At 37.5% G+C, this 16,327-nt stretch overlaps 1 protein-coding gene and 1 long non-coding RNA gene across 18 annotated transcripts in view; one reads left to right on the top strand and one right to left on the bottom strand.

The window, feature by feature from the left end:
* Positions 1 to 15,213, top strand: part of LOC309496758 — a 226,906-nt gene extending 211,693 nt beyond the window's left edge. The window contains exon 2 of the long non-coding RNA XR_014205224.1: positions 14,331 to 15,213. This is a non-coding gene — a long non-coding RNA (uncharacterized lncRNA). The remainder of the gene's footprint in view (positions 1 to 14,330) is intronic.
* Positions 1 to 16,327, bottom strand: part of plekha5 (pleckstrin homology domain containing, family A member 5) — a 179,738-nt gene that overhangs the window by 13,918 nt on the left and 149,493 nt on the right. For 11 of the 17 annotated variants that reach the window (XM_082166732.1, XM_082166742.1, XM_082166745.1 and 8 more), the window contains 9 exons: positions 13,713 to 13,832; positions 11,183 to 11,236; positions 5,741 to 5,806; positions 4,614 to 4,694; positions 4,393 to 4,542; positions 4,208 to 4,309; positions 3,965 to 4,073; positions 922 to 965; positions 628 to 750 (listed from right to left, as the gene is read on the bottom strand). In XM_082166732.1, the coding sequence (XP_082022858.1) occupies positions 628 to 750; positions 922 to 965; positions 3,965 to 4,073; positions 4,208 to 4,309; positions 4,393 to 4,542; positions 4,614 to 4,694; positions 5,741 to 5,806; positions 11,183 to 11,236; positions 13,713 to 13,832 (849 nt within the window). Of the gene's footprint in view, positions 1 to 627; positions 751 to 921; positions 966 to 3,964; positions 4,074 to 4,207; positions 4,310 to 4,392; positions 4,543 to 4,613; positions 4,695 to 5,740; positions 5,807 to 9,668; positions 10,134 to 11,182; positions 11,237 to 13,712; positions 13,833 to 16,327 lie in introns of those variants that run through there. The other 6 variants (XM_082166733.1, XM_082166736.1, XM_082166749.1 and 3 more) reach the window with 5 other exon arrangements.

Below are 16,327 nucleotides of genomic sequence, written 5' to 3'. Positions count from 1 at the left end.
GTACTTTTTTTTTCTCGATGTTAAATTATGTATAATGTATGAAAATGTGAAAAAGTCAGGCAGAAACGGTTGACCATCCACAACTGGTGTTGTTATTGTTAACTGAAACTATTAAAAATCATTTACGTAAACTGAAATAAAGCTGAAATAAAATAATATATAAATATTGGATGAAAAACTTGACCGAAATAAAACGAGTTGGTGCTAAAATTACTAAAACTAGAAATGGAAAACAAATTTAAGCTTAATAATAATATTTAAAAAGAAATAAAAACATTCATAGCAGTAATTAAATTAAAATGAAATGAAAAATGAACTCCTGAAAATAAATATAAATAAAAGCTAATTGAAAATATTAATATTAAAACAACACTGTTCAATTTCCAGTTATTATTGTCAATTACTGTAAAAAAATTATGGAATAAATTAAATGTGCAGAAACGGTTGGCCATCCACACAATGGGGAACACAAATGCAAATTTGAATTTGCCTGTGCTGATATACTGATCTATAACTAACAAAAACACAATCTAAAATCAAAACAAATGAAAGGATGGGTTTATGAAGCACTGAGATGAAGATGGCTGATGGGATGGGAGTGGGCGAGGGGTTCACAGCGGGTCTTACGCTGTGGGCACCGTTGCGCTGGGCGTTCTTGCGGTCCTCGGGCCGGTGGGGGGTGGTGCGGGGCCGGTCTCCCCCCTCATACGAGTACGGGAGAGGAGGACGCGGAGGCACGGAGTCTGACTCCTACACATCGCACAGAACGGGAAAGTGAAGGACACTGTTGCCAGGTGCAACAACCAACCCAAAGCGGCACAAGAGACTCTCGAGTGAATCCACAACACAGGTGAACACACTCGTCCTGAGGATCTGAGACTGCGTTACTGTGATTCAGAGATTCAACAAAGCAGGACTTACTTCACTTTTATGCAGGTTTGACAGGGGGTTCGCTCCAGGGAAACCTACAAATGTAAAAGAAGGTCAAGAAAGGTTTCTTGTATGATAACTGGTGGTGTTATTGTTAACTGGAACTATTAAAAAAAGCATTTACGTAAACTGAAATAAAGCTGGAATAAAATAATATATAAATATTGGATGAAAAAACTTAACATTTTTTTTAGATTTGTAGCCCTGAACTATAAATGCATAATAACCGAAATAAAACGAGTTAGTACTAAAATTACTAAAACTAAAAAATGGAAAACAAATTTAAGCTTAATTATAATATTTAAAAAGAAATAGAAACATTCATAGCAGTAATTAAATTAAAATGAAATGAAAAATGAATAAAAGCTAATTGAAAATATTAATATTATATAATGATACTAAAATAACACTGATAATAACTGTTCAATTTCCAGTTATTATTGTCAATTACTGTAAAAAAATAATGGAATAAATTAAACGTGTGAGTGTGTGAGTGAGTGTGTGTGTGCGCGCGTGTGTGTGAGTGAGAGTATGTGTTTGTGTGCGTTGTGTGTGTGTGTGTGTGTGTGTGCGTTTGTGTGTGTGAGAGTGTGTGTTTGTGTGTGCGTGTGAGAGAGTATGTGTTTGTGTGCGTGTGTGTGTGCGTGTGTGTGAGTATGTGTTTGTGTGTGTGTGTGAGAGAGAGTGTGTGTGTGTGTGAGTGTGTGTGTGAGACAGTATGTGTTTGTGTGCGTGTGTGTGTGTGAGAGAGAGTATGTGTTTGTGTGCGTGTGAGTGAGAGTATGTGTCTGTGTGCGTGTGTGTGAGAGAGAGTATGTGTTTGTGTGCGTGTGTGAGAGAGTATGTGTTTGTGCGTGTGTGAGACAGTATGTGTTTGTGTGCGTGTGTGTGTTTGAGTATGTGTTTGTGTGCGTGTGTGTGAGAGAGTATGTGTGTGTGTGTGAGACAGTATGTGTTTGTGTGTGTGTGAGAGAGAGTATGTGTTTGTGTGCGTGTGTGTGAGAGAGAGTATGTGTTTGTGTGTGTGTGAGAGAGAGTATGTGTTTGTGTGCGTGTGTGAGAGAGAGAGAGTATGTGTTTGTGTGCGTGTGTGAGAGAGAGAGAGTATGTGTTTGTGTGCGTGTGTGAGAGAGTATGTGTTTGTGTGCGTGTGTGAGAGAGTATGTGTTTGTGCGTGTGTGAGACAGTATGTGTTTGTGTGCGTGTGTGAGAGAGTATGTGTTTGTGTGCGTGTGTGTGAGAGAGTATGTGTGTGTGTGTGAGACAGTATGTGTTTGTGTGTGAGAGAGAGAATGTGTTTGTGTGCGTGTGTGTGAGAGAGAGAGTATGTGTTTGTGTGCGTGTGTGAGAGAGTCAAGTCAAGTCAAGTTTATTTGTATAGCGCTTTTCACAATACAGATTGTATCAAAGCAGCTTCACAGTATTAAATCAAAATAATACAACAAAGTTTTTTTCAAGAGGAATTTATTGATTGATAAAATTAAATTAAATATCCCCAAAATATCCCCAACTGAGCAAGCCAAAGGCAACAGTGGCAAGGAACCGAAAAACTCAGGTGACCTAATGGTGTCCTAAAACTCCATCAGGTGACCTAATGGAGAAAAAAAAACCTTGGGAGAACCCAGGCTCAGTCGGGGGCCAGTTCTCCTCTGGCATTGGATAGAGGCCGGATTGTAGTTTGAACTGTAGGATTATATGAATGCCTGGCTGAAGAGATGCGACTTTAATCTAGTTTTAAACTGGGAGAGCGAGTCTGAGCAACGAACAGTATCAGGAAGACTATTCCAGAGTTTTGGAGCCAAATGTGAAAATGCTCTCCCTCCTTTGGTGGTTCTGGATATCCTAGGTATGACCAAAAGCCTTGAATTTAGTGATCTTAAAGAGCGCGATGGATTATAGAGTGATAGAAGATCCGTTAAATAGACTGGAGCTAAGCCGTTTAGGGCTTTATAGGTCAGTAGCAATACCTTGTAATTAATACGGAGCTTTATAGGTAACCAATGCAGTGATGATAAAATCGGTGTTATATGATCATATTTTCTAGATCTAGTAAGAACTCTAGCGGCGGCATTTTGGACTAACTGTAGCTTGTTTATTGAGGATGCAGGACAACCAGCTAATAAAGCATTACAGTAATCCAGTCTCGAGGTCATGAATGCATGAACTAACTTTTCTGCATCAGAAACTGATAGCATATTACGTAGCTTAGCAATGTTTCTAAGGTGGAAAAAGGCTGTTTTTGTAACATATGAAATATGATTTTCAAAAGACAGGTTGCAATCGAGTATAACACCCAGGTCTTTTACTGTAGAGGATAAAGTAACAGGACATCCTATGATGTTAAAGTTGTATTGTGCGAGGTTTTGTGGGCGGTTTTTTGAACCGATAAGTATTACCTCTGTCTTGTCTGGATTTAATAAAAGAAAATTACGCGGCATCCAATCTTTTATATCTTTAACACACTCTGTCAATTTGGAAAATTTAGCGTTTTCATCCGGCCGTGATGAAATATATATTTGAGTGTCATCAGCATAACAATGGAAACTAATTCCATGTTTCCTTATAATATTTCCATAATTTCCAGAGAGAGTATATGTTTGTGCGTGTGTGAGACAGTATGTGTTTGTGTGCGTGTGTGAGAGAGAGTATGTGTTTGTGCGTGTGTGAGACAGTATGTGTTTGTGTGCGTGTGTGTGTGAGTGAGAGTATGTGTTTGTGTGCGTGTGTGAGAGAGAGTATGTGTTTGTGTGCGTGTGTGTGTGAGTGAGAGTATGTGTTTGTGCGTGTGTGAGAGAGAGTGTATGTGTTTGTGTGCGTGTGTGTGTTTGAGTGTGTGAGTGAGACTATGTGTTTGTGTGTGTGTGTGTGTGTGTGACAGTATGTGTGTGTGTGTGTGTGTGTGTGTGTGACAGTATGTGTGCGTGTGTGTGTGTGTGTGTGTGTGTGTGTGTGTGTGTGTGTGTGTGTGTGTGTGTGTGTGTGTGTGTGTGTGTGTGTGTGTGTGAGAGTGTGTGTGTTTTGCATGCTCTCTCACTGGGTTCTGCGTTTCTCTTGGGTTTGTTCTTGCTCAGAGCCTCCATCACATCCTGAATTCTCCACAACTCCTTCTGGATCTGAACGTGTTTTTGGCTGGGCGGCTCCGTCTGGACACAGACACACTCTTTATGAACACCTCAGCTCAATGCGATGGAGTTAACATGGAATGAGTGAACTTGTGCACATATCATTTTCAGTAAGCAGCATATGCTATGCTAGTCCTCTCTCCCCAACATGTCACCTGTGGGCTCCCGAGGGCCTCGAGCTGCTCCAAGAGGCTCGTTTTAGCCAGAGTGACGTCAGCCTCCAGTCGATCGTACTCTCTCCAGCTCCGCTCCAGCTCCTGTGAGCGGCACAGCATGATGGGTGAGTGACTGAGAGTGTGTGGTGTTAGATCAGTGAGAGTGAGCGGAGTGTGTGACGTACGGAGTTGACTCGTGACAGCTCTCTGCAGGTGCTGAGGAGGCCGCTCTGAAGAACATCTCTCTGCTGGATCACGCTCTGGACCGACGCTGGATTCTCACAGCTCATCTCGATCTCCTGACTGGCTGACAGTAACGCCGTCTCCAGCGTGTGCTGCAACCACACACATGCAGGAGTGAGACTATTATTACACTGCTATATGACGAGAATAGAGACGTTCGTACCTTTTCTCTGTGAAGTTGCTGGAGTTTTTCTTCTTGAGTTCTCACTACTTTATCCTGCTCACAAAGCCGACTCAACTTCGCCTGCAACAGTAAAGTCAAGGTCAAATCTATAAAAGTGGGTTATTTTTTTTATTTTTTTTAAAGCAAATGCATATTCATATGTTTATGTTATTTCAAATAAATGTGAGGTCATAAAAATGCATGTATAATAATTATACAACAAATTTGAAAACAAATAAAAAAAGAATGCAGACTAAAATAAATGTGAGGTCATAAAAATGCATGTATAATAATTATACAACAAATAAAAAAAATAAAAAAATAATAATGCAGACTAAAATAAATGTGAGGTCATAAAAATGCATATATAATAATTATACAACAAATTTGAAAAAAAATAAAAAAATATTGCAGACTAAAATAAATGTGAGGTCATAAAAATGCATGTATAATAATTATACAACAAATTTGAAAAAATAAAATAAAATAATGCAGACTAAAATAAATGTGAGGTAATAAAAATGCATGTATAATAATTATACAACAAATTTGAAAAAATAAAATAAAAGAATGCAGACTAAAATAAAATGTGAAATCATAAAAAAAAGGGCATATATAATAATTATACAAACATTTGGGGTAAAAATAAAACACTCTCATATAAAATATAATAAAAACAACTTTCTGTTATCATATTGCATACATATGAAACATCAAAACTATTGATGTTGTTTTAAAATTATGACATCTTAATGAGTTTCAGACGTCCAGAACAGTATTGTTCCTTAGTTTACACACAGAGACTTCAGTAAAAGTTGTATTATTCCATATTAAGTTCAGGTTTTAATAGGTTTTCTTGCTATCCATGGCTTCAAAAGTTGCTAATATAGCTTGAAAGATTGAGATTATTATAAAAAAAATTCAAATCAAATCACATTTGGTAATTAATACCTTAATTTTTTAAAAGTCTCAATCCTAGTCCTTCAAAAAGTGTATAAAACACTGTATAGATTTGTGTCTGTGCATTATAGATTTTTAAATGTGTAACAGAAGCACAAACGTAAATATTAATAGTCAACGTAATCGTACGATCATAAAAACAATTTGCATTATAACGAGATGCTTACATCGATGTCCAGCTCCTCCGGTTTGTACAAGTATGTGTTTTCTCTGTATTCTTCAGGACTCATTTGCTGAAATGAGAGGAAATTACATAAGATATTATATGCATTATATAATATATCCTAGAAAGTGTTATACAGCGCTCTAGACTGCGTATGAAGCAATGGAGTAAGCGACATATAGTTGAGTTACTATTGCTCTACATGCAACTTACTCCTCAATATACTGTCAAAAAAAATAACTTAAGCTTAACCGTAAAATATTACTACAACTTTATTTGCTACAGTCACTTCAGTAAATCCTGTAACAATTGCAGTCAGTGCAATATAAACATGTGCAGTGTCAGTTTCGCAACAGGGATCTTTATATACAGTCACACTGTATACAAAAGCACTGGGACTGACAACCAAACAATCATGCAAACTCCATCCAAACAGTTCGGAAGAAGCAAATGGGAAAGTCTGATGGAAGTTTTCTATCGTATACAAACACAGAAATTATTTGCTTCCTCAGTATTTTTGTCTTTTCCAGTACAAATATCTATATATCCTTAAATCAAGATATGTTAAAGGGATAGTTCGGCCAAAAATGATATTAAACCCATGATTTACTCACCCTCAAGCCGTTCGAGATGCATATGTCAATCACTTTTCAGACGAACACATTTTCAGTTATTTTAGAAAATGTCTTAGATCTTTCAGTGGTTATAATGTCAAGTTATGGGGTCCACCTCTAGGTTATTTGGTGCCCAAGCCGAGAGTGGGATCAGTGTGTTTGAACTGAAGCGTTGGGACCTTAATTAAATGATGTAATATTATAACAAACGTGAACATAAAAAACCCTGCTTTGTACCTCAAAACTTATAACCACCATATAATGGAGGTAGTACCATAGAATAATAAGAAATCTATTGTCTCGTTGAATATATATCTTTTTTTTCTTTTTTTTATGCGACACACCGAAGCAGTTTGTTTATATCTATGGATCTAACATGGCAGCAGACGCAAAGTTACCTTTCAATGCAGCCTTAGATAGTGTTCATCTAAACCAGGAAAAGTTTAGAACTACAAAAAGTTTAGTTTTACCACTACCGTGGTAACCTGTCCATGTTCAACTTTTACCCCATCATTTAAAGCGCTAAAACCAGCTGTCAGATGTTTTCGCGCCACTCCCGGTTGCTGAGCAACGCGCGTGAGTTTGACAGCTGCCTATCAGAGTGACTCAGTCATTTTTTAGGATTGTATAATCTAGTAAAAGAAATGGACAAATACAAGCAGTGTGTGGACAGTGCACAGTAAAAGTGTACAGCGTGTGCGCAGCTTTCATAATACGATACATACATTTAATTAACTTTTTTTTTTATTATTCTGCAATTTTGCGCCCCGTCCAGCAGATGGCGCCCCAGGCGGCCGCCTGTGTCGCCTGTCGGCAAAGCCGGCCCTGGGTCCACCTCCTTCAAGTCCCAAAAATGTGCATGCATCCTTCACAAAAGTGCGACGCGCGTTCACGGGAGATGGCTGCCGGCGTTATGACGTAGGACGTAGCGTAGGAAGCGTCGTCTTGCGCCGGCATCCATCTCCCGTGAACGCGCGTCGACCGTTGCCGGAAGCCAGTTATTTTCATTTATAAAGTTATAAATATGTATATTTTTACGACAAAACCGCACGGATTACCCTCAGAAGGCCTTCGTTTATCCCCCTGGAGCCGGATGGATTACTTTTGTGAAGGATGCATGCACATTTTTGGGACTTGAAGGAGGTGGACCCCATAACTTGACATTATAACCACTGAAAGATCTAAGACATTTTCTAAAATAACTGAAAATGTGTTCGTCTGAAAAGTGATTGACATATGCATCTCTGAGTAAATCATGGGTTTAATATAATTTTTGGCCGAACTATCCCTTTAACTTGAGAAGAAAAGTCTTGATGTCTGAAAAATGTCTCAAAATGAAAGGGGTTTATGCTTAAAAATAAAATAAATCTGCCAATTAGGTCAGAAAAATAACCTTAATTATTGGCAAACACTCACTTAAAACAAGATTTAATAGCTCCGCAAGTAAACATATATCTTGATTTAAGAATGTTCATACTGGAAAATGACAAAAACACTGAGTAAGAAAATCAATTTTTTTATTTTTTTTTCACACACTCATTCACACTTGTCTGAAGCCGGATGAGTTTATGCAGATATGAATCATCTCATCATGGAAATAACGCTGTTTCAACACCATCTGGTGTGAAAGAATCACAAAACTGTTAAGAGCGCTCGTGTCGTACACGTCCACAACATCTGCTACGGGACACGGGGAACACACACACGCACACGCAAAGCATAGAGTTTGAGCGCCAATTTAAGAGAAAACTACAACAAGAGGCACGTCCTCTGTTAAATATGAATGTATGGTGTGCTGAGAACCAGTTTGGAGGGCGATGGAGGTTTCAGGCCGTTCCCTGCAGGCCTCGGGTAATTACCGCCTCTTGTCAGGTCTGTCAGCGCTTGAGTTACTGTGACTAATGACAACTCGAAAAAGCTGAAACTAAATCCGAAAGGCCCGCACACGCTCGACTACAGGCCAGCAGAGAGGAACTCCTGACACCGAATCTCAGTCCAGACGCTCGCTCTCCGACTTTAAAAGGTTTTCTTAGAGAGGAGAGGAAGCTGCTGTCGGAGAGTTGAAGAACAAAGACAAATCTGAACATAAAAGGGATGGTTCATCCAAAAATGAAAGTTCTCACACCCTCATATCATCAAATGTATGGCCACGGTTATGGCATGAGGATGTCAATTCACCTTTTAGGGTGTGTGTTCACACTTGGCATGTTTGGTTGTTGGGTTAAAAACAAACCCTGGTGCGATTGCTCTGTGGTTCATTTGAATAAGTGTGAACCGCTGAGGGTGTGCTTACACTTGTAGTTCGGTTCGCTTGGTTCGGACCAAAAACACCAAAACCAAACATCTAGTCCTGGTTTGCTTAGCGTTCACATTGGCATTTTAACACCGAACCTAAAGATACCGAGCCTAAAGGCATAGGGATATGTTCACAACCTGATTGGTCGGCTTTTATTACGTGTATATTGCGACGAAACTAACCGAACATTAAAAAAAACATCCAATGTTGTGTTCTGGGTTAAATGTGCTTGTTGCATGTGCATGGCCTACTACATATGATGTTATTTTGACCAGCTGAGAACTCGTGAAGAGATTATAAAATGTGTAAAGGAGTGAAAACAGTGACAGGAATCCCACCGTCACACAAAAACCAAGATCTGATGCCTGAACTGAACGGTGATGGGCAATATCGCGACTATGACGAGTAAAAAAACAGGTTTGCTTGAGCATTCAGCCCTTTTTAGGCTCGCATATTGTGACATCATGTCCTGTTTTTGGTTTGTTTACATGTCTTTGGTCCATTTTGCGCTCATATTTCAGTCGAATCGCACCAGAGTTCGTTTGGAAGCGGATAAAGACCTGTTCATTTTGGGTGAACTATCCTTTTAAGTTGACTTACAAAAACAAATGAGAAGAAAAATAACATCCAGCATATAAACCACGTCACTTCATGAGGAACTGCAACAAATACAGTACATGTCAAAAGTCAGAATTACATCTTTCGCAAATTGAATGTCCTCTAATAATTCTTACTTGGAAAGTTGTAAATTTGGTGATATATTTGTTGAATATTCCTCACATTAAGCTACTAAAATCAATATATTATGTAGAAAATATGAATATAGGCATATCTCAAATGTTTTTATTCATGTACAAAATCTCAGATGTGAGATAAAATATGTATGTATAAAACTATTGCAAAATACAGTTCTGTAATGATTATTAAAACGTTATTACAGTTGTGATGTGAACGGCCCTTTAAACCTTGTAAAACCATGTTTGCGTGACATTTTCTGCGCAATGCTTTTCCTCTGGAGGTCAAAATGGTACGTGACGCCAATAAAAAAAAAAAAAAAAGGCTTTGTAAAGCACACTGGTCTCCACACACTTGAGATTGAGCGAGTACATGTAAGCCGGCGTGATGGATGAAGCCATTGCTAATGAACGCGACATTAGCGTTGACGAGCAGCTGGTCAGCTAGCTGTGATTCGCACGGCTGTGCGGTGTACGAGACGTTCAAGCCATGCCAATACCAGTTTTCAACAAGAAAACAACAACAAAAACAACAACAACAACGAAAACCAATGGGATATGCTGGAACGAAACCGACACAAGATGGGGCAGTGAGGGGGTGGAGCTTCGACAAAGAGGCGGGGCCCATGACACGAAAGGGGAGGAGCATAACCATGTGTTCCAAGACCTTACTTGCTGGTACAGTTGCGGCCTTGGCGCCGAGTTCTCAATCATAGTGTGAATCATGAAGATTATTGGCTCATTCTCCTTCATCTAGTACGTGAGGAGGAGGAGGAGGAGGAGTAACAGCTGTTATCAAAGCACTGCAAGACACACACTGTGTGTTTTAACAGCTTCTGACCCTTACAAATATCACTCATGCTTTTTTCTTGTTCACTCTTCCGGAATAATGACTTCAGTAATGCAATATAATGTTAAAAGATAATAAATTGTTGTGTGAAAGAAAGAGAACATTATTGCTGGATAATGTTGACCTTTTCAAAAACATCCTCAAGCTTAAAACATCAAAATGTTCAGCAAGAAGTGTTTTATCAGAGATACTGTGTTCACTGGGAAAGCGCTTGATAATATGCAAGATAAATGTTACTGCAGTCTCATCATCTATACATAAGAATAACAGGACAAATGTTCAGACCTCAACAGTCAGGACCAGGGCGGTGTTGTTATTATTGTTAAATAAAACTAGCATTCAAAATCATATTCAGCAACTCTACATTTTAGACAAACTTAAACTTTACACAAAGTGAAATCTTGCCTTGGCAACAAAAAATAAAAGCAAAAAAATTCAAAATCTTAAATAATAATGATATATATATGCGGTGTAGCATTTGTATAAAATACCATAGTGTTGTTTTCTGAAAATACATTATAAAAAACTGAAGAATTATTCAACCACACCAATCATAATTCTTTATGGTATGAGTAGTTAATACCCAAGTCCCAAAACTTGCTTATGCCTGTAAAGAAAAGAATATTAAATGTACTTCCTGAACCAAGGGCTTTCAAAACAGAAAGGTTACTCTATTAGTTATATGAACAATACGATACACACACACACACAATAGGCTTCCACTGAGAATGGACAAAGTAAACAATACAAATGAACTATGTTTTTTCATTTTAAACTACTATAAGAAAAGACTTGTGAACTGCTATGTTAAGGGACACCATCTGCATTCAACAGACGCAGATTCACTGGCTGGAGAACAGAGAGAACGCTCGGGTTTGATCTGTGCTGTAATAAAAGTACAGTAGCCAACGAGTGAGAGAAACAGGAAGTGAGAAACAGGAGAGTCCCTCACCTGGCTGTCCAAGTACATGAGATTCCTCTGTAGGTGATGGGAAAGGATTTCACTCTAGAGACGCCGAGAGAAAGAAGATGAGAGGAGAGCAGTGAGAAAACGAGAAACTTTGGGCTTCAGAGCAAGGGGAAGTGCAACAGAGACGGTGCAAAAGAAATCAAAACTAAAGAAGCCATTCAAATGCTGTCAAAAGTCAGCATCCACTTTATCCTGAAGTTCATCATGCACTTCTATGAGCTAAACGAAGCAAGCCGAAGAGCAAATCAGAAATAAGGCTCTCGCATATAAAACGGGTCCACCAGGAGGATAGCAAACAAACACACAACTTCTGCTGATCATGTTCCTCACACTGCGTCAGATGCATGCAGCAGTCGCACGAAACATGATCAAAACCTACGGGATTGAAGGGATTTGCACGTTAGAGGAAAGGAAAGGACGTTTCTCCACATTATAACACTTTACAATAAGGTTTCATTTGTTAACATTAGCTAATGCATCGGCTAACATGAACTAACGGTGAGCGATATATATTTTTTAAGCATTTATTGCCATAGAAGAATCATTTTGGTTTCCCAAAGAACCTTATTCAGCGAACAGTTCTAGAAAGAACATTTCAATAATTTTTAAGAACCTTTTGTGCAATGGAAATGTTCAATGGTTGTTTAAGGTTCTTCATTAAAACCATCAATGCCAATAAATAACCTTTATTTTTAAGAGTGTAGTTAGTAAACAATATAATTGTTCATTGCTTGTTGATGTTAGTTGACAGTGCATTAATTAATGTTAACAACTATTACATTTGATTTTAAAAATGTATTCAATTATTATTGTCTAATATTAACTCTTTCCCCAAAAGCGTTAAAAAAAAAAGAAGAAGAAAAAAAAAAGAAACGTTTCTCCAGCATTTTTGATAATTTTCACGGCCAACAGAAAATGTTGCTGTATTAATATCTAAACATACAGTACAGGTCAAAAGTTTGGACACATTACTATTTTTAATGTTTTTGAAAGAAGTTTCTTCTGCTCATCAAGCCTGCATTTATTTGATCAAAAATACAGATTTTTTTTTTTAATATTTATTACAATTTAAAATAATTGGTTTTCAATTTATTATACTTTAAATTATCATTTATTTCTGTGATGCAAAGCTGAATTTTCAGGATCATTACTCCAGTCTATCACATGATCCTTTAGAAATCATTCTAATATGATGATTCATTATCAAAGTTGGAAACAGTTCTGCTGCTTAATATTTTTTCATAACCTGTGATACTTTTTTAGGATACTTTGATGAATAAAAAGTAAAAAAAAATTTTAAATAAAGAAGCAAATGTTTTAAAAATAGAAATATTGTGTAACAACAATATACACTACTGGTCAGTAATATGGGGTCAGTAATTTTTTTTCTTTCTTTTTTTGAAATAAATCAATACTTTTATTCAGCAAGGATGTGTTAAATTGATAAAAAGTGATAGTAAAGAAGATTTATATTATTAGAAAATATTTTTTTATTTTGAATAAATGCAGTTCTTTTTAACCTTTTATTCATCAAATATATTAGGCAGCAGAACTGTGTCCAACACTCATAATAAATCAGAATATTAGAATGATTTCTAAAGGATCATGTGATAGACTGGAGTAATGACCCTGAAAATTCAGCTTTGCATCACAGAAATAAATGATAATTTAAAGTATAATAAATTGAAAACCAATTATTTTAAACTGTAATAATATATCACAATATTACTTTTTTTTTCTGTATTTTTGATCAAATAAATGCAGGCTTGATGAGCAAAAGAAACCTCTTTCAAAAACATTAAAAATAGTAATGTGTCCAAACTTTTGGCCTGTACTGTACAATATGTCAAAAGAAAGAACAGAGCATCTGCTTTTAAACAAAACAAAACAAAACATTTTATTCTAGCTTCATGCATTCTTATTTTTTTTTTAATGAACACTTGAATCTGGGAAGGTTTAATAAAAAATTAAAAAAAGCAACATTTTGATCAAAAAGCGGAGAAAATTACATTTTGGTGAAAGACTACATCCGGATCAGATTCATAATGATGATCAAAACACAGGCCGAGTCCATCAACACCACCAAAGCTTCACAGTCATTACCTTTTCATTGGTTCGACACTTCATTCAGTAACGTTTGATGCGTAAGCAATGCTTACTATTGGATCTGGAGATTCTGTCCTCTTCCAGAAGAAGCGTAATAGCGCCTCCTACTGTGTGCAACAGTTAAATCATGGATGGATTCCCAGAAAATGGCAGGGAAAGAGTTAATACATGCAGAAGTATTGTTCATTGTTAACTAATGTAGCTTAATGTTAACAAATGAAACCTTATTGTAAAGCACTTGCATTGAAACTTACAGTAAAGTAGACATCAACCAATCCACAACAGCATGCGGAAGCAATGGGAAAACCACCAAACTGGGAGATGAAAGGGCGAGGTTGTGGGGCGGCTGGGGGGGGGTTTGCGGGGTACACTAACAAGCCCTTTACTCTGGGATGCACAGGCTGACCTTTGGGTTGGTGGCATCGAGGTTTATCTGCATTAGCTGTGCGAGCGTGTGCTCACGGAGGCTGTTGAGCTCGGCCTGCTGCCGCCTCAGTTTGATGAGCAGAAGAGTCAGTTCCTCTGGCTGCAGCGGGACAGGACAGCGGTTAGTGTGGGCCGGGATCAGAGGGTTACGGGGGGGTTGGGCCGTGTTTTGATACAGATGTGTAAAACACATATGGAGGAGCTCTATTAATATTTCATCAAATGACCGCAGGCTTTTTCATTAAAATGCTCGGTCTCCCTGAAGTCATTTCACAGATAATTTCTGCCTATTGTATTTTGTGTGTTGAGTTGCAGTCTTTGAACATTTGCTGGATAGACTGACATAAACCTGTGATTTCTAATGCAACATGATTAACCAGCTCTAGCAGGTCCAGCTAAGGTGCATAAACCAGTTTAGTTAGCATTAAAAAACAGGTTCTCTAGCTGGAAACTAAGTACAATCTGGTTTTAGATCGTGTATTGTCTGGAATAGCTGTAAAATTAGCTTTTAAGAAATGAAAATCAAGCACAAAAAATTTACAAAAGATCAAATTATACAAATAAAAGGTAATTGAAAATATTATTAGATACTATACAGGTGCTGGTCATAAATTTAGAATATCATCAAAAAGTTTATTTATTTCAAGAATTCAACTTAACAGGTGAAACTAATATATTATATAGACTCATTACATGCAAAGTGAGATATTTCAAGCTTTTATTTGTTATAATTTTGATGAGTATGGCTTACAGCTTGTGAAACCCACGAAATCAAAATCCCAGAAAATTAGAATATTACATGAAATCACACAGTAATTACACAGTGATACCATGGTCATTGAACCAGGTTTGGGTTCAGGTGTGGGCAGGGGCAAATCCTGCTGGAAAATGAAGGAAGCATGAAGTGCTCTGAGAATGTCCTGGTAGACGGCTGAGTTGACTCTGGATTTAATAAAGCACAGTGGACCAAAGTCCTCTTTTCTGATGAGAGCAAATTTTGCATCTCATTTGGAAACCAAGGTCCCAGAGTCTGGAGGAAGAATGGAGAGGCACACAATCCAAGATGCTTGAAGTCCAGTGTGAAGTTTCCACAGTCTGTGTTGGTTTGGGGAGCCGTGTCATCGGCTGGTGTTGGTCCACTGTGCTGTCCACTCAACGCAGCCGTCTCTACCAGGACATTTCCAGAGCACTTCATGCTTCCTTCATTCTCCAGCAGGATTTGCCCCTGCCCACACCTGAACCAAAACCTGGTTCAATGACCATGGTATCACTGTGTAATTACTGTGTGATTTCATGTAATATTCAAATTTTCTGGGATTTTGATTTCGTGGGTTTCATAAGCTGTAAGCCATAATCATCAAAATTATAACAAATAAAGGCTTGAAATATCTCACTTTGCATGTAATGAGTCTATATAATATATTAGTTTCACCTGTTAAGTTGAATTCTTGAAATAAATCAACTTTTTGATGATATTCTAATTTTATGACCAGCACCTGTATATATGTGTGTGTGTGTGTGTGTGTGTGTGTGTGTGTGTGTGTGATTATTAAACTGGTTTATGCAGCTTAGCTGAACCTGGTAGAGCTGGTTAATAATGTTAATTAGATATCACAGGTTTATGTCAGTATCCTGAAAATGTTATATTCTTCAATGCTTCTATTTTCTGTGTTGTAGCATTAAAGTATAATATGTTCAGGATAGACTGACATTAACCAGCTAAGTTGCATAAACTAGGTTAGTAACTTTAAATTTAAAAGTAAGTTGTTTTCCCAGCAGGAATAGCTGGATTAAGTTAAAAAAAAATTTTAAGAAACACTAATTACCCTTAAAAACTTGTTATATTTCAACCAATTAAGCAATATTTGAAGCAAATAACCCAGGGATCGGAGTCCTCTTGTGTTTGGGATTTCATCTTGGGTTATAATAATTCAAATAAAAGTAGTAACATCACACAAAAACAAAGATCATAAAAACTTTCTCAGGGAGATGAAGAGGCTTTTACTGAAATCAAAATGTTTAAGATACTAAATTTAATTTCATGGACTGTAGCTAAAGACGTTTTTCCAACAGTTTCCCAGTAAAACACATATGGAGGAGCTCTATTAATATTTCATCGAGTGACCGCAGGCTTTTTCATTATAATGCTCGGCCTCGCTGAAATCATATCACAGACAATTGCTGCCTATTGTATTTTGTGTTAGTGAAATGAATAAATAAAAAGCATAGGCTTAACAGGTAAAAGCCGGCCTAAGGCTGGAAACGTCAAGTAAAAGAATAATAATTTTAGTTTTAATAAGAGCTTATGGTATTAGCACTTCTCCTGTGTGCTGCTGCTGTCACAGTAGACACACACGCACACACACACACACGCTCCTCTCTGTCAGAGACATTTAATTCAGCCTAAAACATAAATAACCAAATCTTCTGCATTGAAACAACCCATCAACACACACACCTCGTGCGGATGACAAGGCTTACTGGTGTGTACTTGTAGAACATATTTGAATATCCGTTTAACTCAACATGAAATGCATTTGCAACCTGTTTTACATCCATAATACCTTCAGGTGAAGCAGATTCAAGTCATATTTT

The sequence above is a fragment of the Leuciscus leuciscus genome (genome assembly GCF_965113295.1).
Source record: "Leuciscus leuciscus genome assembly, chromosome: 4".
NCBI classification, from domain to species: domain Eukaryota; kingdom Metazoa; phylum Chordata; class Actinopteri; order Cypriniformes; family Leuciscidae; genus Leuciscus; species Leuciscus leuciscus.
This window is presented reverse-complemented; position numbering and strand designations above follow the sequence as displayed.